The 26,937-nt window shown below is 38.5% G+C and overlaps 1 protein-coding gene across 5 annotated transcripts in view; it reads left to right on the forward strand.

The window, feature by feature from the left end:
- Window positions 1-26,129, forward strand: part of LOC128698975 (uro-adherence factor A-like) — a 51,145-nt gene extending 25,016 nt beyond the window's left edge. For all 5 annotated transcript variants that reach the window (XM_053791462.2, XM_070096939.1, XM_070096940.1 and 2 more), the window contains 6 exons: window positions 4,135-4,232; window positions 10,098-10,155; window positions 13,077-13,235; window positions 13,552-13,686; window positions 15,057-15,176; window positions 17,566-26,129. In XM_053791462.2, the coding sequence (XP_053647437.2) occupies window positions 4,135-4,232; window positions 10,098-10,155; window positions 13,077-13,235; window positions 13,552-13,686; window positions 15,057-15,176; window positions 17,566-23,961 (6,966 nt within the window). In that variant the 3' untranslated portion in view covers window positions 23,962-26,129. The remainder of the gene's footprint in view (window positions 1-4,134; window positions 4,233-10,097; window positions 10,156-13,076; window positions 13,236-13,551; window positions 13,687-15,056; window positions 15,177-17,565) is intronic.
- Window positions 26,130-26,937: the final 808 nt, after the last annotated feature.

Consider the following 26,937-nt stretch of genomic DNA (forward strand, 5'->3'; position numbering starts at 1 on the left):
TCTCTGCCAATCTCTAGGTACCTTCCCTTCTTTCATACATTTATTAAACAAAAATACCATATTCATTAATTTCATTTTAATAATTTTCTTGTATGGTGGTATTTTATTCATCAGGGATATTGAGAAAATTTTTGCTGCCACTCCTAGACGCCAATCGACACATGAAAGGATATACACTCCGATACTCGCGTAACAAAACTCCATTTGAAGAGAAATTAACAGTTATCCTCACCCAAGCTCTCACAACAAAACATAAATGAACATTTACAGTAGGTTAAAACATCCTTCGTCTCTTAAAAATTCCTTAATGTTACTCACGAATGTTATTTTAAAATCATCCCGAGGTCACGGCAGCTACCCGTGACTGTAAAAATCATACGTAAACCAAAAATCTGCACACATTTTTAGCCTGTGTTTGAGTGTTGTCTCCTGGTGAGCACCTGCGAGATATGCGATACAGAGGACATCCTTGCCTGGCTGCGGTTACACCGCGCACCACCGCCACTATCATCTGAGAACATACCCACAGATACACCGCCTGCTCCAACACATGTATACTCAATACTTGATACGTCTTCCCTCAAAATCTCCATAAAGTTGCTCTCAAAAGTGCATTTGTTTTTCTCCGATATTTCTATATTGCTAAATCTTTAAAAATATCTATATACAGTGTATCTATATACAGTGGAACCTTTGGTCATGCCCATAATTCGTTCCAAAACTCTGGTCACGAACTGAACCTAATTTTCCCATTGAATTGTATGTAAATACGATTAATCCGTTCCAGACCCTACGAACTGTATGTAATTTTTTTTTTTTTGAGATTTTTAAGCACAAAAATAGTTAATTATACCACAGAATGCACAGTGTAATAGTAAACTAAATGTAAAAATCCTCTAATAACACTGAGAAAACCTTGAACAACAGAGGAAACTAATATTACAGATGTCCGTTCGAGACCCGCAACACTTATTGCGGGACGTATCCTTTGACCTTCATGAATTCAGCGAAATCTTTCGCGAACGCTTCCGCAGCAGCAACACGAGAACTCGCAACATCTCCATGCCTTACCACACTATGAATGCGACTTCTCTTACGAAACTTTTCAAATCATCCTCTACTGGCTTTTAATTCATCACTTTCTGCACTCGTAGAAGGGTAATTCTGCTGCAGATCTTCCAGGCTTTCTCGCATATGATAGCCTCGCTTACGCTATCACCTGCAAGTTGCTTCTCGTTCAACCACACTAGCAACAGTCTGTCCACCTCTTCCAGCACTTGAGGCCTCTGCTGGGTTAACATCATAACTCCCTTAGCAACATTAGCTGTTTTAATAGCCACTCTCTGCTTCAGAACAGTCGAGATCGTAGACTTGGGCTTCCCGAACTCCGCAGCAAGATCGGTAACACTCACACCACGCTCATACTTTTTAATAATTTTCCTTCTTCACTTCTATTTCAGTTTTCTTTAAACCCTTCTTTTTACCCACATTACCACTCTTCACTTGCTTCGAGGCCATGGTTAATTGTAAAATGATTTAAAAAACACACGAAATACAACACAAGGAGTTCACAGCAAATGAACACACGTCTGACTCAGACCGACTACAAGGCGAGGTGTGCAGTGTACATAAACAACAGGAAGTGGGGAAAATTGGCACGTGAAAAAAAAGGGCGCGGAATGTGAAAATTGGCGCGGCTGTTTGTTCGGCACCCGATTATGTGTTCATGACCAGATGTAACAATTTGACAATTTTTTTGGCCATGAACCGATTTGTTCATGTTCGGAAGTGTTCGTGACCAGAGGTTCCACTGTATTTATAATTCAGTTTAGAAATTATACTTAGGGAGGGTTTCGGGGGTCAACGTCCCCGCGGCCGGTCTGAGACCAAGCCTCGTGGTGGATCAGGGACTGATCAACCAGGCTGTTACTGCTGGCCACACGCAAACTGACGTATGAACCACAGCCCCTCTGGTCAGGTATTGACTTTATGGGCCTGTCCAGTGCCAACTTGAAGACAGCCAGGGGTCTCTTGGTAATCCCCCTTATGTATGCTAGGAGGCAGTTAAACAGTCTTGGGCCCCTGACACTTATTGTGTTGTCTCTCAGTGTACTCGTGGCACCCTTGCTTTTCATTGGGGGAATGCTTTTCATTTGGTATTAATCCCTCTAGGATTTTCCAAGTGTATATTATCATGTATCTCTCTCGCCTGCATTCCAGGAAATACAAATCAAGTGAATTTAACCGTTCCCAGTAATTTAGGTGCTTTATCGTACTTATGTGTGCCGTGAATGTTCTTTGTACACTCTCCAGGTTAACAATTTCGCCTGCCTTGAAGTGGGCAGTTAGTGTACAGCAGTATTCCAGCCTAGAGAGAACAAGCGGTTTGAAGAGAATCATCATGGGCTTGGCGTCCCTAATTCTGAAGGTTCTCCTTATCCATCCTATCATTTTTCTAGCAGATACGGTAGGTACATTGTTGTGGTCTTTGAAGATGAGTTCCTCTGACATTATCACTCTCAGGTCCTTCACATTACTTTTTAGCTTTTTAGCTCTACTGTATGGTTAGAATTTGTTGTATACCCTGATACAGTTTTAATTTCCTCAAGTTTTCAATATATGAGTATTTGAAATTTCCCTTCATTGAACTTCATATTGTTTTGAATGGCCCATTCGAAGATTTGGTTATGTCCGCTTGGAGTCTCGCGGTGTCTTGGATGGAGGTCACTGCCATGGTAATTCGGGTGTCATTCGCAAAGGAAGACACGGACCTATGGCTTACATCTGTCTATGTCAGATATAAGAATGAGGAATAGGATGGGAGCGAGTACTGTGCCTTGTGGAACAGAGCATTCACCGTAGCTGCCTCAGACTACTGTTTACTATTACGCTTCGTATTCTATTTGCTAGGACGTTATAGATCCATCTACCAACTTTTCCTCTTATTCCTTTATCACGCATTTTGTGCGCTATTACACCATGGTCGCACTTGTCGAAGCTTTCGCAAAGTCTGTGTATACTGCATCCGTATTTTATATATCCTCTATAGCATCCAGGACCTTGTTATAGTGGTCCAGTAGCTGGGACAGGGAGGAACGACCTGCTCTGAACCCGTGATGCCCTGGGTTGTGTAACTGATGGATATTAAGGTGGTTGACGATCTTGCTTCTTAGAACCCTTTCAAAGATTTTTATGATATGGGATGTTAGTGCAATCGGTCTGTAGTTCTTTGCAATTGCTTTACTGCCACCTTTGTAGAGTGGGGCTATGTCTGTCAGAAGCAAAGATAATATATACTAATGACATTTATTTATAATTTATTGACGCTTCGTTAGATTATTTACTTATCAGACTTAAAATGTCACACAATTATCAATATTGTAACCTGACTTTATTTTACAAATAACAGACATACGACTAATATGAATATATTTAAGCTTCTGCCACACCACATCAGGCCAGAACGGCCACCGTAGGTGTATCCCAACAAATACCAGACTATACTGAAGCTAACTCCCACATTAATGCCTATACATACAGTTTATACACCTATAGATCACTCTGACTACAAAGCCTATAAATACTCCCACGTGCAAGGCTCTGGCACCACCACCACCACCCAACATTTATCTTTCATATTGTATTTAAGAATGTTTGCTCTCATTATCATCACATTAATGGGGAGTCCCAAACCCGTAGGGGTCATACAGCTCTTCGGAAATGGGAGGCAATTAGATTCGACACAAGGGAAGGACAACTACAATTCCTTGGAACAAGAGATCTTAACCGGCATCAACGCACCTCCGCTGAAGTTTTTTTTTATCTTCCATATTTTTTAATGTCAAATGAATCTTAACTGGGATGGGAGATCTTTATGTTGGTGTAGGACTCTTGTTCCAAGGAACTGGAATTGCTTTCCTTAGGATCAAACCTAATTACATTCTATTCCTATGGAGTTGTATTACCCTTGCAGGTTTAGCACCACCCCACGAATTTAATTTTACACAGCTGTAAATTTCTCAACTATAAACCTATTCTTACGAAACTATAAAGTTAACTACATTTAAAGCAGTGACAGAAGTAGTAGTAATATAATGAAAGAGGCATTTGTGCGAGTGTCAACCTTGGTGGCAGGTGGTGGAGGCTGCCAAGAAGATCAACGAGTGGAACCGTCGAGCCAAAGGCATTCCTCAGTACCTGGGAAGACTCATACATGCTGTCGACTACCTCAGGTAAGTTACATGCTTCAACTGAAGGGCTAAGAGTTATCCTATCTCAGCTCATACCAAAGTTCCTTTATATGTAAGGTATATTTAGCATCGTTATGACGCCATTCGAAACAGTCAATTCAAACACCTAAGTAAATATTTATTTCTAGGTAAATTTCTTGTTAGAAAATATTACCCAAAGAAAGTCTCATTACTTATTTACTTACAAAACTTATCAGATTAATAAAACATTAAAAAGTCGATAACTGGTATAATGTTTTGTACATGCTTCATTTGTAAACAAGACTACAACCTAATGGCAAATTTAACGACAAGCACAAATGTACGACTGATTATGATATATATATATATATATATATATATATATATATATATATATATATATATATATATATATATATATATATATATATATATATATATTTAAATACTGATCTCTGGCTGAAGGAGACTCGAACCTACGAACCTTGGAACAAGGTACGCAGTGCTTTACCAATCTACCCACACTGGACCAATACCTTGGAGTCCAGCTTGCGCTAGACTTTGATCCAAGGCAGCCAGCTTTCAGGGAGAAGGCTTACAGCTTTTCATCTCATCCCCTGCATGCATCAGCCTTACTGGAGATATTACCAATGCAGTGTGGGTAGATTGGTAAAGCACTGCGTACCTTGTTCCAAGGTTCGTAGGTTCGAGTCTCCTTCAGCCAGAGATCAGTGTTTGTGTATATTTCGCCTGCTCTTGCGAATTCCTTTGCATATATATATATATATATATATATATATATATATATATATATATATATATATATATATATATATATATTATATATTATATATATATATATATATATATATATATATATATATATATATATATATATATATATATATATGTCGTGCCGAATAGGCAGAACTTGCGAACTTGGCTTAAATAGCAACGTTCATCTTGCCATATAGGACAAGTGAAAATTTGTGTATGCAATAATTTCGTCAAATTCATTCTGAACCTAGCGAAAAAAATATATTTCACTGTGTTTGTTTAGTATTAAATTATTGTAAACAAATCTAAAATATATTTAGTTGGGTTAGGCTAAAATAAATTGTTATATATATATATATATATATATATATATATATATATATATATATATATATATATATATATATATATATATATATATATATATTATATACATATATATACATATGTCGTGCCCGAATAGGCAGAACTTGCGATCTTGGCTTAAATAGCAACGCTCATCTTGGCATATAGGACTAGTGAAAATTTGTGTATGCAATAATTTCGCCAAAATCATTCTGAACCTAACGAAAAAAAATATAATTGATTGTGTTTGTTTACTACTAAATTATTGTAAACGTATTTAAAATATGTTTAGTTGGGTTAGGCTAAAATAAATTGCTCTTGTTATAATAAGGTTAGGTAAGTTTTCTAAGATTCTTTTGGTGAAAAATTAAAAATTTTTACATTAGCATTAATGAAAAAAAATATATCTCTAAACGTATAAGAGAAATTTTCAGAAAGGAATTAATTTTAAATGAGTTCTTGCTAATTGATCAGTTTTACATATTCGGCAAGATATATATGTATATATATATATATATATATATATATATATATATATATATATATATATATATATATATATATATATATATATATATATATATATATATATATATATATATATATATATACATATATATATATATATATATATATATATATATATATATATATATATATATATATATATATATATATATATATATATATATATATATATATATATATATGCTGGTTTCTCTTTCTGTCTCATAAACACGCTAGATAACTGTGATATCTTTCTACTCCTACTTACACTTTGGGCACACTTCACAGACACGTACATGCATATATATATATACATACATCTAGGTTTTTCTCCTTTTTCTAAATAGCTCTTGTTCTTCTTTATTTCTTCTATTGTCCATGGGGAAGTGGAAAAGAATCTTTCCTCCGTAAGCCATGCGTGTCGTATGAGGCAACTAAAATGCCGGGAGCAATGGGCTAGTAACCCCTTGTCCTGTAGACATTTACTAAAAAAGAGAAGAAAAACTTTATAAAACTGGGATGCTTGAATGTGCGTGGATGTAGTGCGGATGACAAGTAACAGATGATTGCTGATGTTATGAATGAAAAGAAGTTGGATTACCTGGCCCTAAGCGAAACAAAGCTAAAGGGAGTAGGGGAGTTTCGGTGGGGGGAAATAAATGGGATTAAATCTGGAGTATCTGAGAGAGTTAGTGCAAAGGAAGGGGTAGCAGTAATGTTGAAAGATCGGGGATGGAAGGAGAAAAGAGAATATGAATGTGTAAATTCAAGAATTATGTGGATTAAAGTAAAGGTTGGATGCTAAAAGTGGGTCATAATAAGCGTGTATGCACCTGGAGAAGAGAGGAATGTAAAGGAGAGAGAGAGATTTTGGGAGATGTTAAGTGAATGTATAGGAACCTTTGAACCAAGTGAGAGAGTAATTGTCGTAGGGGACCTGAATGCTAAAGTAGGAGAAACTTTTAGAGAGGGTGTGGTAGGTAAGTTTGGGGTGCCAGGTGCAAATGAAAATGGGAGCCCTTTGATTGAACTTTGTATAGAAAGGGGTTTAGTTATAGGTAATACATATTTTAAGAAAAAGAGGATAAATAAGTATACAAGATATGATGTAGGGCGAAATGATAGTAGTTTGTTGGATTATGTATTGGTAGATAAAAGACTGTTGAGTAGACTTCAGGATGTACATGTTTATAGAGGAGCCACAGACATATAAGATCACTTTCTAGTTGTAGCTACAGTGAGAGAAAAAGGTAGATGGGATACAAGGAGAATAGAAGCATCAGGGAAGAGAGAGGTGAAGGTTTATAAACTAAAAGAGGAGGCAGTTAGGGTAAAATATAAACAGCTATTGGAGGATAGATGGGCTAATGAGAGCATAGGCAATGGGGTCGAAGAGGTATGGGGTAGGTTTAAAAATGTAGTGTTAGAGTGTTCAGCAGAAGTTTCTGGTTACTGGAAAGTGGGTGCGGGAGGGAAGAGGAGCGATTGGTGGAATGATGATGTAAAGAGAGTAATACGGGAGAAAAAGTTAGCATATGAGAAGTTTTTACAAAGTAGAAGTGATGCAAGGAGGGAAGAGTATATGGAGAAAAAGACAGAGGTTAAGAGAGTGGTGAAGCAATGTAAAAAGAGAGCAAATGAGAGAGTGGGTGAGATGTTATCAACAAATTTTGTTGAAAATAAGAAAAAGTTTTGGAGTGAGATTAACAAGTTAAGGAAGCCTAGAGAACAAATGGATTTGTCAGTTAAAAATAGGAGAGGAGAGTTATTAAATGGAGAGTTAGAGGTATTGGGAAGATGGAGGGAATATTTTGAGGAATTGTTAAATGTTGATGAAGATAGGGAAGCTGTGATTTCGTGTATAGGGCAAGGAGGAATAACATCTTGTAGGAGTGAGGAAGAGCCAGTTGTGAGTGTGGGGGAAGTTCGTGAGGCAGTAGGTAAAATGAAAGGGGGTAAGGCAGCCGGGATTGATGGGATAAAGATAGAAATGTTAAAAGCAGGTGGGGATATAGTTTTGGAGTGGTTGGTGCAATTATTTAATAAATGCATGGAAGAGGGTAAGGTACCTAGGGATTGGCAGAGAGCATGCATAGTTCCTTTGTATAAAGGCAAAGGGGACAAAAGAGAGTGCAAAAATTATAGGGGGATAAGTCTGTTGAGTATACCTGGTAAAGTGTATGGTAGAGTTATTATTGAAAGAATTAAGAGTAAGACGGAGAATAGGATAGCAGATGAACAAGGAGGCTTTAGGAAAGGTAGGGGGTGTGTGGACCAGGTGTTTACAGTGAAACATATAAGTGAACAGTATTTAGATAAGGCTAAAGAGGTCTTTGTGGCATTTATGGATTTGGAAAAGGCGTATGACAGGGTGGATATGGGGCAATGTGGCAGATGTTGCAGGTGTATGGTGTGGGAGGTAGGTTACTGAAAGCAGTGAAGAGTTTTTACGAGGATAGTGAGGCTCAAGTTAGAGTATGTAGGAAAGAGGGAAATTATTTCCCAGTAAAAGTAGGCCTTAGACAAGGATGTGTGATGTCACCGTGGTTGTTTAATATATTTATAGATGGGGTTGTAAGAGAAGTAAATGCGAGGGTCTTGGCAAGAGGCGTGGAGTTAAAAGATAAAGAATCACACATAAAGTGGGAGTTGTCACAGTTGCTCTTTGCTGATGACACTGTGCTCTTGGGAGATTCTGAAGAGAAGTTGCAGAGATTGGTGGATGAATTTGGTAGGGTGTGCAAAAGAAGAAAATTAAAAGTGAATACAGGAAAGAGTAAGGTTATGAGGATAACAAAAAGATTAGGTGATGAAAGATTGGATATCAGATTGGAGGGAGAGAGTATGGAGGAGGTGAATGTATGCAGATATTTGGGAGTGGACGTGTCAGCGGATGGGTCTATGAAAGATGAGGTGAATCATAGAATTGATGAGGGGAAAAGGGTGAGTGGTGCACTTAGGAGTCTGTGGAGACAAAGAACTTTGTCCTTGGAGGCAAAGAGGGGAATGTATGAGAGTATAGTTTTACCAACGCTCTTATATGGGTGTGAAGCATGGGTGATGAATGTTGCAGCGAGGAGAAGGCTGGAGGCAGTGGAGATGTCATGTCTGAGGGCAATGTGTGGTGTGAATATAATGCAGAGAATTCGTAGTTTGGAAGTTAGGAGGAGGTGCGGGATTACCAAAACTGTTGTCCAGAGGGCTGAGGAAGGGTTGTTGAGGTGGTTCGGACATGTAGAGAGAATGGAGCGAAACAGAGTGACTTCAAGAGTGTATCAATCTGTAGTGGAAGGAAGGCGGGGTAGGGGTCGGCCTAGGAAAGGTTGGAGGGAGGGGGTAAAGGAGGTTTTGTGTGCGAGGGGCTTGGACTTCCAGCAGGCATGCGTGAGCGTGTTTGATAGGAGTGAATGGAGACAAATGGTTTTTAATACTTGACGTGCTGTTGGAGTGTGAGCAAAGTAACATTTATGAAGGGGTTCAGGGAAACCGGCAGGCCGGACTTGAGTCCTGGAGATGGGAAGTACAGTGCCTGCACTCTGAAGGAGGGGTGTTAATGTTGCAGTTTAAAAACTGTAGTGTAAAGCACCCTTCTGGCAAGACAGTGATGGAGTGAATGATGGTGAAAGTTTTTCTTTTTCGGGCCACCCTGCCTTGGTGGGAATCGGCTAGTGTGATAATAAAATATATATATATATATATATATATATATATATATATATATATATATATATATATATATATATATATATATATATATATATATATATATATACATTCTGAACCTAACGAAAAAAATATATTTCACTGTGTTTGTTTAGTATTAAATTATTGTAAACAAATCTAAAATATATTTAGTTGGGTTAGGCTAAAATAAATTGTTCTTGTTATAATAAGGTTTGGTAAGTTTTCTAAGATTCTTTTGGTGCAAAAGTTGAAATTTTTACATTAACATTAATGAAAAAAATATATCTTTAAACGTATAATAGAAATTTTTAGAAAGGACTTAATTTTAAATGTGTTCTTGCTAATTGACAAGTTTTACATATTCGGCACGACATATATATATATATATATATATATATATATATATATATATATATATATATATATATATATATATATATATATATATATCTATATATATATATATATATATATATATATATATATATATATATATATATATATATATATATATATATATATATATATATATATATATATATATATATATATATGAGCATTTATTTCCCATAGGTGGAGTGAGAATGAGGGGGCGAGGATACTGGCGGCGACGCACTCCCCACAACACAAGGTACACTTCTAAATCAACTCTTACATATGCGCATGTAACGTGTTTCTTGTTATATAACTCATAACTAGTTCACAGAAACTTTTCTTTTTAATTTCTTTTATCAACTTTATAGTTTTATTATGCGCCCATTCCATTTTGTCTATTATGTATAGATGTCTTAGCTTTGGTTGTTAAATCTATGGATACTGCTCCCCTTATTTAAATTATTTTTACACATTTATTTAGTTTCTTATCACCTATGTTTTTATTATTTGTTCACGCATTATTAAATGTAGAACAAGTTAGCAAACTCAAAGAATGACATAAATTAGAGTTGTTAGCAATTTTAATTAGTATCACCAAACCACCACTGCCACCGGTGGTATTTTGTCTGACACAAGAAATGTGAAAATTCCTGACGCGGGGTGTTATGTTATGGCCCGCTCACTGGAGCTTTTGGTCATTGGACCGAGGCCTTCCTCTGGCGTACCAGTATCTCCCATAAAAGATTAAAGTTCATATATATGATGAAAGGTTTTCCACCTCACATTAAAAATTAAATGTTCAGTTCGCTTTCACTAAACACACAAACACACACACACACCAGTGTACTGCTAGCATATATAACTGCCTAAATATATTTGGCTGGAGACCTGATGGAAACCTTATCATGCTGGAAAATCTGTATACAATATTTTTAATATTTAACATTGGTATTTCGATTTTTCGCAGAACCAATATACGTCAGATACATTATAGTGTTGCAGCATCCTGGGTGTCCTCAACATGTAACGACCTTTCTGGGGGAGAGGGGGAAGATTCCTTCATTCTAATGAAGTGCTGTTTTATCACATAAATTTAGCTACTCTTTCCTTCTTCCAGTTAAACCGATAAACATTCAACTGTGATAACCATTCATATATTTTTAAAATTTATAAGCACAGCTTTACATACTTATTAGCCAAAAACTTAACCAAAATATCAAGTAGTAATTGGTATATGCTCTGCGATCTCTATTTTAAAAGGAATGATATGCATCGAAAGTACCCATGCTTGTGACTCACTACTTGTTAGGATATTGCTAGGAATTTTTATTGACCTAAGAAAAGCGTTTGACACAGTAGACCACGGCATCCTACTCCACAAACTTGACCACTATGGTATAAGAGGGCATGCGCTTGCATATTTTAAATCCTACCTTTCTAATAGGTATCAGTATGTCACCATTAAAGACACAGCCTCATCAATCCGGCCACTTGATACTGGAGTTCCGCAGGGAAAAGTATCCTTGGACCCTTGCTCTTCCTCATTTACATCAATGATCTTCCAAACATATCCCAACACCTGAAACCCATTCTCTTTGCTGACGACACGACTTATGTCATCTCCCACCCTAATCTTGCCACCCTCAACACCATTATTAACGAGGAGCTGCTCAAAATATCGACTTGGATGACAGCCAATAAACTTACACTTAACACTGGCAAAACCTACTATATTATGTTTGGTAGCAGAGCAGGTGTTGCGCAACTTATCATTAAGATCGACAACACTCTAATTGCCAGACATAATGAGGGCAAATTCCTTGGCCTATACCTCGACAACAACCTAAATTTCAGCACCCATATCCAACACATAAAAAAAGTATCCAAAACGGTTGGGATCCTCTCCAAGATACGATACTACGTACCGCAAACTGCTCTTCTCACACTATACATTCACTTATATATCCATACCTCACCTATGCTATCTGTGCTTGGGGTTCAACTGCAGCAACACACCTAAAGCCAATAATAACCCAACAAAAAGCCGCAGTAAGAATAATCACTCAATCCCATCCCTGGCAACACCCTCCCCCCCCCCCACTCTTCATAGATCTAAACTTACTTCCTGTTCAGAACATCCACACTTACTACTGTGCAATCTATATCTAAAGGACCTTAAATTCCAATATTAACCTTGACCTAAAACGCTTTCTTGATAGTTGTGACAGGATCCACAGGCACAACACCAGACACAAACATCTCTATGACATTCCCCGTGTTCGACTAAGCCTTTACAAAAATTCAATGTATTTCAAAGGACCTAAAATCTGGAACACCTTACCTGAAAACTATAGAACTGCAGACACATTCATCACTTAAAAACCTACAGTTAGAAAACATCTTATCTCCCTGATCCACCCCGACAACTAACTACATGATAACCACCTGGTGGTTCACAATTACACTCACTCACCCACTGACTATAAACCCAGAAATACTAATCTTAATCTTAAAATAATAAATCCTAACTAGTCATAAGTTTGCCTATGTTACTGAAATATAGACACCTTGTATTGTGCCAAAACAAAAGCATTCACATGGCTAAACTCACAAATTATGATGTAGTCACTTAGCCTTAATACTATAATTTGTAAGGACTTAATGTAAAGAATTAATCTAAGTCTGCTCGAAATGCCTAGCCATGCTAGGTGTCCTAGTGGCCCCCTCTGTAATTAGTATTTTATAACATGTAAACCACAAAATACCCAAAACCTGTAAACCCCACATTGTAACCCTTATAGAGAATAAACTTGAATTGAATTGAATTGAATGTGTATCGATTAATCATTTAAATATCATGTTGCACTCAATTACAGCATAGCTGAACTTTTGCTTATATATATAAAAAAGTTTCAAGGAACAATGTAATATTTCATTTAGTAGCCATTGATTCTATACATTTTCTGTAATTACATATAAGTAATTCTTATGTGCAACTACAGAGAGCTATGCTCGTGGCGTCCCGTTTTCATTAATTATTTCATCGCATATTATTTTAAATTGACAGTGGTTGTAGTATTTACTACTTTTAATTCATGATACTTTATCCATGTATTTCATCTTTAATATTGATCATGTGTATCTGGAATGGTATGAGTAACCCCAACTGACCCTCAGGAGCAGACTAGTGACAGTGGAAGTGAGGCGAGTAAGGATAGTAGAAATGGAAGGAAGGAGAACGGGCTGGCCCAGGAGATGCTGCGGCTCCTCCTGCTAGGCGCTGATCTTAAACACGTCCTCTGCATTCTCCACGATACCCCGGACGCTTGTACACAGGTAAATCTATCTGTACGGTTTGTTTGGGTTTATCTCTAAATAGTTGAACCTTTGAATAATCTGATCATGTTCTAGTGTGTGGTCCTGTCTAGCCTATCAGATGTAGGTTTTACACCCCATTAAAATAAGAGAGGCTCAGTAATATACCAAAATACTGTTAATGCGACTTCTACCTACCTAATGATCAGTATCATCCCCTTAGTTACTGTAGCATACAGTGAACGTTTTATTTTATTGCATTCTACCAGGACAAATTATTTCACTATCTCATAATACCAGAACAAATTATGGTATTAATCGTTCTGGTGTTTGACAGCCGCTGGAGATGGTGCTCGTGGATTCCAGCCCTCATATTCTGGCCCGGGACCTGCTGATTTTATACCTGTTGATGCTGCCAGACGCTCATGACCCTCTACAAGACCCCGCCCTCGTCCAAGCCCACGCTGAGAAGGTCGTATATTATTTCTCCTCTCATTACAAATATTCTGTTCATACATTGTATAACCCCTAAGGATTTAGCTCTTACCTGTACATCATCATAATAATAATAATAATTAATACTAATAGTATTACTGCTAAGAATAATAATAAATCTTCTGCTTAATTATTCATATTACTGCTAAGAATAATAATAAATCTTCTGCTTAATTATTCAATCTAATTGTAACAAAATTAGCGGAAGGCCTCGGTCAGATGACCAAAAGCTCCAGTTGTGGGTCATCATACAGCTAAGACCCGCGTCAGGAAACACTTGTCATGTTTCCTGACAAACCTTACCTAACCTAACCTGTAACAAAATCTGGCCACAGTGAAATACTTACAAAAGACTGTTGAGGGATAATGAGCAGTGTTCTGACTGGTAAGATTGGTACAAAAGACTGTTGAGGGATAATGAGCAGTGTTCTGACTGGTAAGATTGGTACAAAAGACTGTTGAGGGATAATGAGCAGTGTTCTGACTGGTAAGATTGGTCTGGCTATTTTGTACAAAAATAACCAGACCAATCGTACACTAGTTAGAACACAGCTGATAATCCCATAACAAAACGAAAGAGATTTCAAACACTCGTTATGCATCAATCATGTCTTCAATGTGACTGAAACATCCTGAGAGCGTTTAGATTGTTTTATGGTGTTGAAAAAAAAGCACGCACTGTGTATCCCCCATATACTAATCAGTTAAACGTCACAAGGTATTCTCTTTCCCTGTGACATACCAAGAAATATCTACCATTGAATCTCCACAATGTCATACAAAATTATATAAATAAGCTATCATTTCCATGGAGCAGCGTTAAACCTGCTGGGGTCATAGAATGCCTGGGGAATAGTAGATAATCAGGTTTGATCAATGGAAAGGAAGGGTAGCTCCACATCCTTAAATCAAGAGCCCTTCCCGACATCAATTCACGCTCCTTGAAAGGAAACCATAAGTTTTAAGTTTATGCAATTAATATTGCTTTATTATGATTCCACATTACTGGCAATACAAATTCCAGTTTATTTTATTGGTCTGACTTACTGCAAAAACAAATTACTCTCTTTTGAAATATTTCCATTCATAACGTTTTCGTTATAAATAATTGAAACTTGTATTAGGGAGTTATTGGAAAATTATGTAGGAAAATTAAGTATAATTACTAAAACATAATTATTATTATAATTGCATTTGTAAATTGTTCCTAAAATTTTTACTCTTACTTAGAAATTGCATATGAAGGCCTGAAATTATTTATGGATGCTTAGACATAATTACATATAGAGGCTTAGACTGGCTTATATTTAGAAATTGTGTGAATTAAGGTGTGTTGTGTTGGTGCAGGTGGTGATGGTATTTTACTCTCTGTGTCTGGATATGGAGACCCACGCCCTCCTCTGCAACACTCTACACAACTTACTCAACATGACCCACAAGACCTTCCTCCAAGAGATGCGTCAGCAGGTACTCTTTAACTATACATGCAATTTTTTATTTTAAAATTTTTACCATTATTTAGGTGTTTAACTGTTTAGAATCAAGTGAAGATTCACTCGTCAAGGAACACAGGAAAACGTATCCCAGGTTTCTTATTTATAATGTCCCTTAGCTCTATTTTTTAAATTACTGAATCTGTGTTAGTACATAAAAATTAACGAACGTGTTTGTCTAATTGTTTCCCTTTTTATTTTCATATATTTTACTCAATCTGTAGTGGAAGGAAGGCGGGGTAGGGGTCGGCATAGGAAAGGTTGGAGGGAGGGGGTAAAGGAGGTTTTGTGTGCGAGGGGCTTGGACTTCCAGCGAGCATGCGTGAGCGCATTTGATAGGAGTGAATGGAGACAAATGGTTTTTAATACTTGACGTGCTGTTGGAGTGTGAGCAAAGTAACATTTATGAAGGTATTCAGGGAAACCGGCAGGCCGGACTTGAGTCCTGGAGGTGGGAAGTACAGTGTCTTCACTCTGAAGGTGGGGTGTTAATGTTGCAGTTTTATAACTGTAGTGTAAAGCACCCCTCTGACAAGACAGTGATGGGGTGAATGATGATGAAAGTTTTCTTTTTCGGGCCACCCTACCTTGGTGGGAATCGGCCGGTGTGTTAATAAAAAAAAACAATATTTTACTCTGGTTACTAATTATCCTATATTCGCTTCTTCTTTGAGAAGCCATTTTACAGGTTGGTATGACTCCGTTACTCTCTGAGATAACTTTTTTCCATACCTAAATCCTCATTTAATATCGTAACAGTGCATAGTGTCCTCCACCTTCACCTTGGCCTCTTTCGAAAGGTCTTCTCTATAACTGATAGTCTTTTTATAATGTAGATGAATAGTTCAGAAAACCGACAAGTTCATAAATTAGACAAATGTGTAACACTTGGGTATCTCTAATGAGGAAACGTTTCGCCACACAGTGGCTTCATCAGTCCATACAAAGGAGAATGGTGAAGAGCAGGAGAAGTTTGAGGTAATCAGTCCCTCAGCCTTGAGTCGATGTAATCAGTCCATCTTCTTTTCAAGATTGATGGACTGATTACATTGAGGGACTGATTAGATTGAGGGACTGATTACCTCAAACTTCTTCTGTTCTTCACCATTCTCCTTTGTATGGACTGATGAAGCGACTGTGTGGCGAAACGTTTCCTCATTAGAGATACGCAAGTGTTACACATTTCTAATCTGTCTTTATAATAAACCTTCCAATATATTTATGTTATTTTCAGCAGTTCTTCCTTATGCTTAACATATGTGAATGTTATTTTCAATTTCCTGTTTTTTTTTCTATTACTTTCTTGTTTTTCTCTTTCTATTACTTTCATGTTTTTCTCTTTCTATTACTTTCCTGTTTTTCTCTTTCTATTACTTTCCTGTTTTTCTCTTTCTATTACTTTCCTGTTTTTCTCTTTCTATTACTTTCCTGTTTTTCTCTTTCTATTACTTTCCACTTCTTCATCTCACTACATAATCTTGAATACTAAAATTCTGTAAACACTCGGTCATCTCACTAATGTGATTTTCTTCCTCTTTATATCATTATGATATCAATCGAGTTCTTTATTCACCACATAGAGAAACAACAGTCTTTGCTCTGTTCACAATTTACCCCGATTAATTTAGAATTATTTTAGAACTTTCTTTTTCATTTCAAGATTAATATTAGCCATAACTATAATTTCTTCAGCACTGCAGCCTGCTGTTCTGCTTGTTTTTCATAATGTTTGTTGACTTTTTTTTGTGATATGAGCTAGCTGCACCTGCTCATTTAGTTTTGCTGAACTATCTTCTGGTTTTATATCCTTCTCTTTGTAAACTGTTTTTTCCCGATTATTTCTCCATCTAACTCTTGTAATATTTTTTTCATGTGTTCTTGAGATTTTTTCATTACTTCTATTTCACTTATCAAATTTTGATTTTCTTTACTCTATCTCTCAGTTCTCTCTACTTTGGTTCTGTCCATCAGTCTGCTCATTTTCTCTTTGTTGCTGTTGTTTGATATAAAGGCTTATCCATGATTTGACCAGGTGCTCCCAGCCACTATGCAAACAAAGGCTCTGGTGAAGTTTGTTTTACCATTTTACCTTAAAATCATCATAAAGCCTTCTTAATTAGGGAATTATTTTTAAACTAATATTTCATTTACATCTTACGAGACACCACAAGTCAGAATACTCCTCTCCCTTCACCACAATAGGTAAAACTCGCCATTTGTCTAAGCAGGATAGGATGGTAGACAGCATCACCCAACTTTACTGAGAATGGCCGATGTTACCATGCATATTACATAATGCTGCTCACCATAAGTAAAGGAAAAATATGATGATGTGTGTGATATAATAAAGTCTTATACCGCAGGTGCTGGTGGACGCTGGGACCTACACACTTGTACAATCAGTTTGGAGCGGCTGGATGAGCTTCGCCAACGACCCCTCGGCTCTACAAAAGCTGGAGAACGTGCGCACCCTCAAGGTTTCGGGTAAAATGATCAAAGAAGTGCTGGCCCGCTACATCAAGTCTTGCCCTCGGGAACATCACAAAGCAGTAACTGACTGGATAAAGAGAGGTTCAATGAAGAAGAGCCGAGGAGGGAACTTCCCAAACGTCACCTTGGCTTGCTTCAGTCCTCTGAGGCGCGAGTATCTCGAAAAATTTGAGGACGTGAGTCCAAAATGGTCGGAGGAGACAGAGTGGATAAAGGCAGTAACGGTTGATGATGACATGATTTATGCGCCTCACGGCATCGATATGATATTCCAAGATTGGGACTTTCTCATTTTATCTCGCAATGTTAAAAAAGAAAGCAATGTTGTTGAAATGTATCGTATATATCTCACTCAAGTATTTTCCAGGGCGAGCTACAAACTTCTGCGATCCAGTCAAGTACTAATTACTTTTATCAGAGCAGATGTTCGTGAACTGGCTGCAAACACTGCGTTATTGAAGGGCAAGTTTGACAGGATCGCCACGGGTATTCATGCAGACCTGTTAGGAACACCGTACGTGTTGCAACACTTTGGTGGCTTTCTGCGGACAGACAACATGTACTCGCGGCTACTGACACACCATCGCGTGTGGTCCCTCTGTCTAGACTGGCGTAGTGACCAACAGGCACGCGAAACCTGCCTCAAAAGTCTCAAGTGTAACAGAGCTCCTGATCCCCTCCTCATGATCACTGGACGTTGGGCCACTTTTAGACACTTTTTGCAGGCGGAGCTACTTCATCATCTTCACGTGCTTGACGGAAGACCCCTGGAACCAGAAAATGTCCTAGTGTTTAAAAACGTAAGTCACGCTTATGATATGGTGCTCTCCGACTATACTCGCCAACTGAACCACATTGTGCCTTTCAGGTTCCAGGCAGACAAGAGAATGGTGAGTATGGTTGACTCTCGTCTGCACACACTAGAGTGGCGCCGCTTAGCACGTACCCGCAGAGCTTCTGCTCCTGCTGCCACAAACCCGGCTCCTAAATCCCTGCCCACCTCCCCAAATCATGACATAGACCCTGCCTCTCGTTATGTTGATAACCTTATTTTCTTATCTCAAAACCCGTCCTCGGCGTCGCCGACCTCAGACAGTAGCCTACGTCGCAGCATAAATCGCCGCGAGGGCTCCCGTTCTCCATCTACTGTTGAACCCTCGTCGACGAGTGATGACCGACCTTCAAGGCCACGCACCAGCAACAGAATGAGGCCACGTAGTCTTTACGTGTCAACACGCTGTAAGAGCCCTTTACTGTCGCCCGAATTTGATTTCTGGGAGCATCATAACCTTATAAAGGAGAAGAAGACGCCCACATCCCGTGCGTATAATGAGATACCGGAAGGCATCAGCCGCCGCATTCAACAAGCCTTGCAAGGCGATACTAAACAAGAGAAAGTTGCAACTAAAAGTGCTCCAGTATCTCCTGAGCTGACCAGGAAAACAAAAGTAGTGAAAGAAAAGGCAAATGCTTTTGAAAGGGGTACTGTTGCTCGTTCGACTTTCCCAGAAACTCGAAAAACTGTAGAAACTGTTACTCCAAGCACCCCTGTCAAAAAACTGGTGTCGATGTTCTCCAAAGCGTTCGCAGCGAAGGATAAAGAAATAGATGCGGGGAGGAAATTTAAGAGAAGTAACAGCCTGCATGACAGTTGTCTGACCCCTGAGGAACAAAATGAGATACAGAATAAAAGTTATAATTCATTAAGAATCACCCGAAGCAAAAGCAGAACACAAAGAAATGGAGAGATAAATGAGGCAGTGGAGTGCGGCATGAGCACCTTCCCACGCAGGGCGAGACCACACTCTGTAGCAAGCAGCAAGTTTTCCTATCTGGAGGGTGGCACAGCGAAAGACACGCAGGCAAGCAGCCCGGTATCAAGTTCAGATCAAAAGTACGACTTAAAAAAGACACTAGCTGTAGACACATCGGACAGCCCTCGTAACAAAAAAGGCCACATATCCCCTATCAGGAGCTTGTTTGCAGGACTGAACACACTGAGCATGAGCCCTATCTTGCAACGTGCTGCCGACCGGCAACATTCCACTCCATTGAAGGAGGAGCTACGGCTGGTCCATCTCAGGCCAGTCAGCCAGCGTTTCCAGAGTCCGCCCTCACTCTCACTTTCCTCAGACAATACTGACACTATGAATCTGCCAGAGTCCTCGTCCACCAGACCTAACAACGACACACCGGACACAAACAATAGCGCTCGACGGAGGAGTTCATTTGATTATCTAACGGATAAGAAAGAACCACATTCAAGGAAGTTACCTTCACCACCTTGGAAATCAGCCCTAAAACAAACTCCTAAAAAGATTCCGCATGAACCAGAATATGTGGCTCCTTCCCTTCATGTAAACAAAGAGGTTGGCCCCTTGCAGTCTCCAACGCCAGACTCCAATCAGTCACCAAGCGAGGCAGCAGTGATTGAGCCAGAGACAAAGCTAAAAGTTGGGATGCTTATAACTAGTAAATCAGAAGCTGCTTCTGATCTTTCAGACACTCAGAAAGAAAATCTACCAGAGAACATATTTTCCCCAAGGTCTTCTCCAAATCTTTATCAGCCAAAGAATGAAGAATCTCATAGGTCAGCGGAAAAAGAAAGTTGTCTGATGATGGAAGCTCAACAACTAGATGAAGACGACACTATTTCCACCAGTAAGTCCGACTCCACAACACCCAGTTCCCCTACTAAAAGGGAACCTGAAAAAGAGGATAGCACTGACTGGGAAGAAGACCTGTTCGCTGCTATCGAAGAGACTAATGTGAAAAAGCAGAACCTAGTGTCCCAAGAGGACTTCACGTTACTTACGTCAGCGTCACTGTCATCTTCACTAACAGATGCAGACATGGAAGTATCGGAACTTCTCTCACACCAAGAACAGTTTTGTCCAATAAAAGATCTTAAAACTGATACTGAAGATGAAAGCAAGAGCCTTATTCTTAACCAAGAGGAAGAAAAATACACTGACTTGGAAACAGAAAGAGCCCAAAATGCAAAAGATATTCAGGAAAAAATTAAAGAAAACTTTCCTGTAAAAGATAATACTGAACCGATTGACATATGCAAAATAAGTGCAGAGGAAGATATTGAGAAGGAATTAATAGACATAGACTCGGCAAGTCAGTCACCATCGACAGATATGGCTGAGCCACGTACACCCTCCGTGTGCAGGATGATAGAACACTTTGCACAACGCATCCAGGAACAACAAGCATTGCTCGAGCGTCCACCAAGTCCCAAAAGAGATACCGTAAGAAAAACATTCTTGCACCAGACATTTAAGGAAATGTGCTCGGGTTTAAAGGACATAACAGATCCTGCACCTCAGAGTCCCGAAGTCTCCAGCGGGCTCGCTACAGATAAGCCATTTCAAAAAAATATAGAATTGATACCTGAAACCGAAGATACATTTCATGAATCAACACCTGAGCCATCACTTCATCCCAAAGATGATGATATAAAGGACGAAGATACTCTGAATATAAAAGCTGATGTGGGGGGTGACATTACACCAGAGCCTTTAAGTTCAACCCTCTCGCTGAGTCTTCCAGCCACGCCCGTGACAGAGCTCTCAACTCCTGTTAACAAAATGGTGGAACAGTTTGATCAGCATATCCAAGCTTTGTCTTTGCCAACTTCACCCACGTCTTCACGCCCCAACTCTATTGGATCTCTCATTCAGCAAGATCTGATGCGATTATACCCACCGAAACAAGGTGACCCTAGATCCAAAGGCGACCCAATACAAAAATCGCCTTCAGTTGCAGATGATTGTTTTGAGAGGAAAATGCTTGAGGTTACCGAAGTACAGAAAGAGAAAACAGAAGACAAAAGTTTTGATGCGAATAAAAATATACCTCCAAATCAAGAAATAGCTGATAACGACGATGATATAGAAGCAACAGTAAAGATGGGAAACAAAATATGTGTCAAACCTATAAGAACAGCTAGAAAGACAAGACAGTCAGTGTGCGATGAATTAAGGCATGAATTTCTGCAGAAGATCAGGAGCTTGGATGATGACCTAAGATCACTGGAAAAAAAGAAAAAATACGAAGAACGTAGAAGTGCACTACAAGATAAAAGGAAAAGTATTCAACATGGAGAAAAAACGGCAACAGAGGAAGGTGCTAATGTGCAAAGCTCGTGTAGCGAGCCACAAGCGGAAGACATGACAGTGTTGACCTACACTGTCCAGGTAGACACAGTACAGATCAAGGATGATTCTGAGTCCTTCACCGTGTCTAGTATCCATGATCCAACGATAGTTCTTCCCTTTGCAGCAGACAAAGGGGGGCATAGAGACTCTCGGCAGTTAACTCTGCTAGAGTCCCAAATTCAGAACAACTCCAAGGCCTCAGAAGACAGCACACTGACACCACCCTTCTCCCCACGACCGATGACACCACCCCTCTTCCCACCAGCTTTGACACTACCCCTCTCCCCACGAGCCTTGACACCACCCATCTCCCCACTAACCTATACTGAACGGAGGGACACAAAAGATGACAGCAAAGACTCATCTCCGTACACCGCACCTCAGCGTAAACTAGTAAGACAAATAACACAAACTGAGTCTTCACAAAGAATGCCGATACTTAAGTCCAGTAAGACAGGTGGTTTTGACAAAATTTCTTTTAGAAATTATGTAAAGTCGAGCATTGCTAATGAGGATTTAGCCTTAGAGACGGAGCAGGAGTCAACCTGTGCGATGGAACATGATACAAAAGTAGTAGAGTACACCTCCAGTTTTGAAGTGTCCACTGACGAATTTAGAGCCGACCCCGAATCTGTGGAAGAGGCAGTAGAAGCCATCTCCTTCTTGTCATCAGATGACCACTCCAGAAACAAGTTAGGTCAAAGGTTAATTCTCTACAGTAATGAGAGTGAGGCAGAAGACCAGAGCTGCGCAGCCAAATGCCAGTCATTAGAGAATAAACAACACAAATATTATCCAGGAAGGAAAAGGCTGGTAAAGCTTTATTCTCCTTCTGATGTTCAACACGATGAGCATAGTTTTTACCCTGCTAGTCCAAGATCAAGTCCAAGCAGCTGTGATGGCAAAGACAGAGAATGTTCAGACTCACTCACAGCTTGGCAGGATGACAGCGAGTCTTTTGTCATCAGAGGCCGTGCTCAGGCCAGCCAACTCTCACAGCTCCACATGAAACACGTCGATGAAATCAAGCGATGCCGCCAAAGCGATGAGAAAGAAGAATCTAAATACGGCACCTTTTATATACCAACAGAGACTAGCAAAGATAAACAACGGTTTACCTGGGGCAGCTTAAGAAAAAAGAAAAAAGATTTTCCCAAGATAAAAAAAGAAGAAAGTAAACCAAGTGACATTTGCCACATTAAGGAAGATAGTTCTCAGTCAAAAACACAATCAGAAAAAGTGAATAAAGGTATGGCGTATAATTTTTTCTTCGACAGAAAGAAGAATAAATTAGAAAATGAACCGTCTCTCGGAAGTCCAGATAATACAAGAGGAGATTTACCGTCTGATAACAAGATGTCGGAGTCCCCAGGCAAAGGTAACACCCTGCCCACAATTGTCTCCGTTTTTCCAAAACAGAGAGAAAGCGAAATTCCAGATGTTGATTCACGCTTCGGTAGAGAAAGACAAAGCTACAGAAGTAAAACAACACCAGAAACAAAGCTGAGTCCCAAGAAGAGAATTCCTTTTCACAGAGATTCTTCGTCCCCGAGTGACAATTTTTCACAGACACTCCTTCGACTAATAGCCCCCACATTTGAAGATAAGCATTTACACTCGGGTAGTGAAGACAATACTAGTGCTCCGGTAGAGACTCATGAAGTCAACGAAGTAGGTGAGGAGAATTATTCCCCAGAGAACACACCGACCATGAGTGAAAGAAATATGGATCCCTGGGTCAGAAGGGACCTGCAAGACTCCGCGGCTGACAGTGCATCACTTCTGGACGATAGCGAAGTGTTTACTAATGATGCACCTTCATCAAATGACGAAAATTCACAAATGAATCATAACGGCGGGGTGGAGGTACGACCACTTGCCGGGGTGCTTAAATCAGGCCGCGACCACAGCCGTGACTCACGCCGCAGTCTGCGGGTGTCTTGGGGTGACCTGCCAGATAGGATGGACTCACCTTCACAGTTCAGCGACGCCGAAGATCATAACGATGAGAATAACGACGACGAACATGAACAAGATGAGAATCTACAAACACCTGGCCCAGATAAACAGGATGATAAAGCTTATCGAGTTACCCAACTTTAGACGTCTATATGATTAACTTGTACAAAAAGACGCATTATTAAAGTTACATAAACTGCTGTTTCTGAAATAACATTATTTTGAGGTATAGTGTTCCTCACTACCATTAACTAACAGAAGTGTGAAAACATCGAAACATAACAAACTAAAACCTACAAGACATCTTACCATATTATATATACATTTATTACACTTTTTTGTTAGACTTATTATAGTATTACGTAAAGCTATAAGAGGATATAACACTATATATGACTCGATAAAAGTAATTATAATAATCCCACCGTTGCGCTAATTATATTGTCTTATAATGTGCTTTAGTTCTAAACGCTTATTACTTTAAATGAAAAACTTCTTAATATATGCATTTAGTATTTTATAATGGAACCTTCAGCATGGACTCTGCCGAAATGTGAATCTTTACTGTGGCTCGCACTACTCTCAAAACGCAAGCTTACTGTCAAATTAGTTCTGCGAGACCTATTTTAAGTCCATTACATATTTTAGTTGTGTATTAAGACATTCAAGGTTATATACACTGAAAAGTGTATGCATCTCAGTGAATATACCTTAGTTCACATTAACCTATATTTTAGGAAGAATTGTATTCTTGATTGGTGGTTACCTGGAGGTTATTCCGGGGATCAACGCCCCCGCGGCCCGGTCCACGACCAAGCCTCCCGGTGGATCAGGGCCTGATCAACCAGGCTGTTACTGCTGGCCGCACGCAGTCCAAAGTACGAACCACAGCCCGGCTGATAAGGCACTGACTTGAGGTATCTGTCCAGCTCTCTCTTGAAGGTAGCCAGGGGTTTATTGGTAATTCCCCTTATGCAGGTTACGTACAGGCTTAATGACCTTTTGTGAAATGGATTGGCTTTAGATCGAATTAACCAAGTGATGTGGCAAGTCTTAAATATCACATTTTCTGATGTAATATTTCATTCAATGGGGTGGACCACCATCACCGGAAGGCCTCACAAATGACCAAACCGAGTAGAGAAATTTTCCCATTTCTCCTGCCAAATAAAATACAGTAACCACCTATTAATAAAACAAGTAAAAGCGTCTTTAAATTTATAATTTTTTATACTGCTCTAAAAAAATATACTGAATACTTTTAATGATACATAACAAACCCACACATAAGAGAATGAAACTTATGGCTACGTTTCGGTCCAACTTTGAGCATTAACTATGGTCCAAGTCGGACCGAAACGTCGTTATAAGTTTCTTCTACGTGCGGTGTATTTGTGTACTGTTCCAGTCACGATATTGTGACTATTCTCTACTTTTAATGACACCTAAGGTAAGTATCTCTCTTAACAATCAGACGAACACTGCTTTTTGCACTTCATTTTCTTATTCTGGTTCCATCTTCCGTCCAGCTAATGATGGCTTTGTTCAACATAAAGAATTACGGCGATAAGATTAATCCTGTCTAGTCTTATAGTTATTTAAGTATCATAGCCTCTTCTCGACACTATATATTCTGAAAAGGATACCACGTGTGATGAGAGCAATAATGGATGTACACTTGAAGGAGTGAATATTTCAGTATATGTACACTTAGTTTAATCTCCACAGGCCCATATTAGCGATTAAAAGTGAATAGGCTGCATGTAGCCCTTTGTGTTGTCGAATTAGCTAACTACTACTCTGTTATTAGATTTTTTTTTATAAAATACTGGGATTATTTGAAAAATCGCGTCTTCCTCCTGGTAAAAGTTAAATATGTACTTATGAAAATTCTTATCTGGGTTAGGGTAATTTAAGATCCATTATTTTCCGTAATTTTTAGCTAGGCTAATTTTAGTGCAACTTGAAAAACAAAATACCAATAATTTCCATAGCTATAACTATTTTACCTGGGGGACGAGAGCGATTTCTCAGATGATTCTAGGTTCTATTGTATATACAAGAAGTAGTGTGAAGAAGGTAAACATTATGCCACACACCAGCGCCACCAGCAACACAACTCGCTGTTCTTGATTTAAATACAAATACTCGGTTTTCGGCAATCAATACACAACGTACATGATTTTGACATGTTATTGGCACTTGTTGCATTGTGTGTATACACACACACACACACACACAGACACACACACACAGACACACACACACAGACACACACACACACACACACACACACACACACACACACACACACACACACACACACACACACACACACACACACACACACACACACACACATATATATATATATATATATATATATATATATATATATATATATATATATATATATATATATATATATATATATATATATATATATATATATATATATATATATATATATATATATATATATATATATATATATATATATATATGTGTGTGTGTGTGTATAAGTATATATGTATGTATGTATGTCTGTCTTTCCGAATAGGTAAATTGGTCAGTTAGCAAGAACTCATTTAAAATTAAGTCCTTTCTAAAAATTTCCTCTTATATGTTTAAAGATATATATTTTTTTCATTATGTTGATGTAAAAAAATAACAATTTTGTACCAAATGAACCTTAGAAAACTTACCTAATTTTATTATAACAAGCGCAATTTAATTTAGTCTAATCCAACTAAATATATTATAGATAAGTTTACAATTAAATAATAAGCAAACAATGACATATATTTTTTTTCGTTAGGTTCAGAATGATTTTTGCGAAATTATTGTATACACAAATTTTAGCTTGTCTTATTCGGCAAGAAGAGCGTTGATATTTAAGCCAAAATCGCGTTATACCTAGTTGACACGACATACACACACACACACACACACACACACACACACACACACACACACACACACACACACACACACACACACGCACACGCACACGCACACACACACATATATATATATATATATATATATATATATATATATATATATATATATAATTTCCATTGGGGTCCTTGGAATTTTACTGATTGTTCTTGGAAATTT

Source organism: Cherax quadricarinatus, chromosome 55 (assembly GCF_038502225.1).
Source record: "Cherax quadricarinatus isolate ZL_2023a chromosome 55, ASM3850222v1, whole genome shotgun sequence".
In the NCBI taxonomy this organism is placed as follows: domain Eukaryota; kingdom Metazoa; phylum Arthropoda; class Malacostraca; order Decapoda; family Parastacidae; genus Cherax; species Cherax quadricarinatus.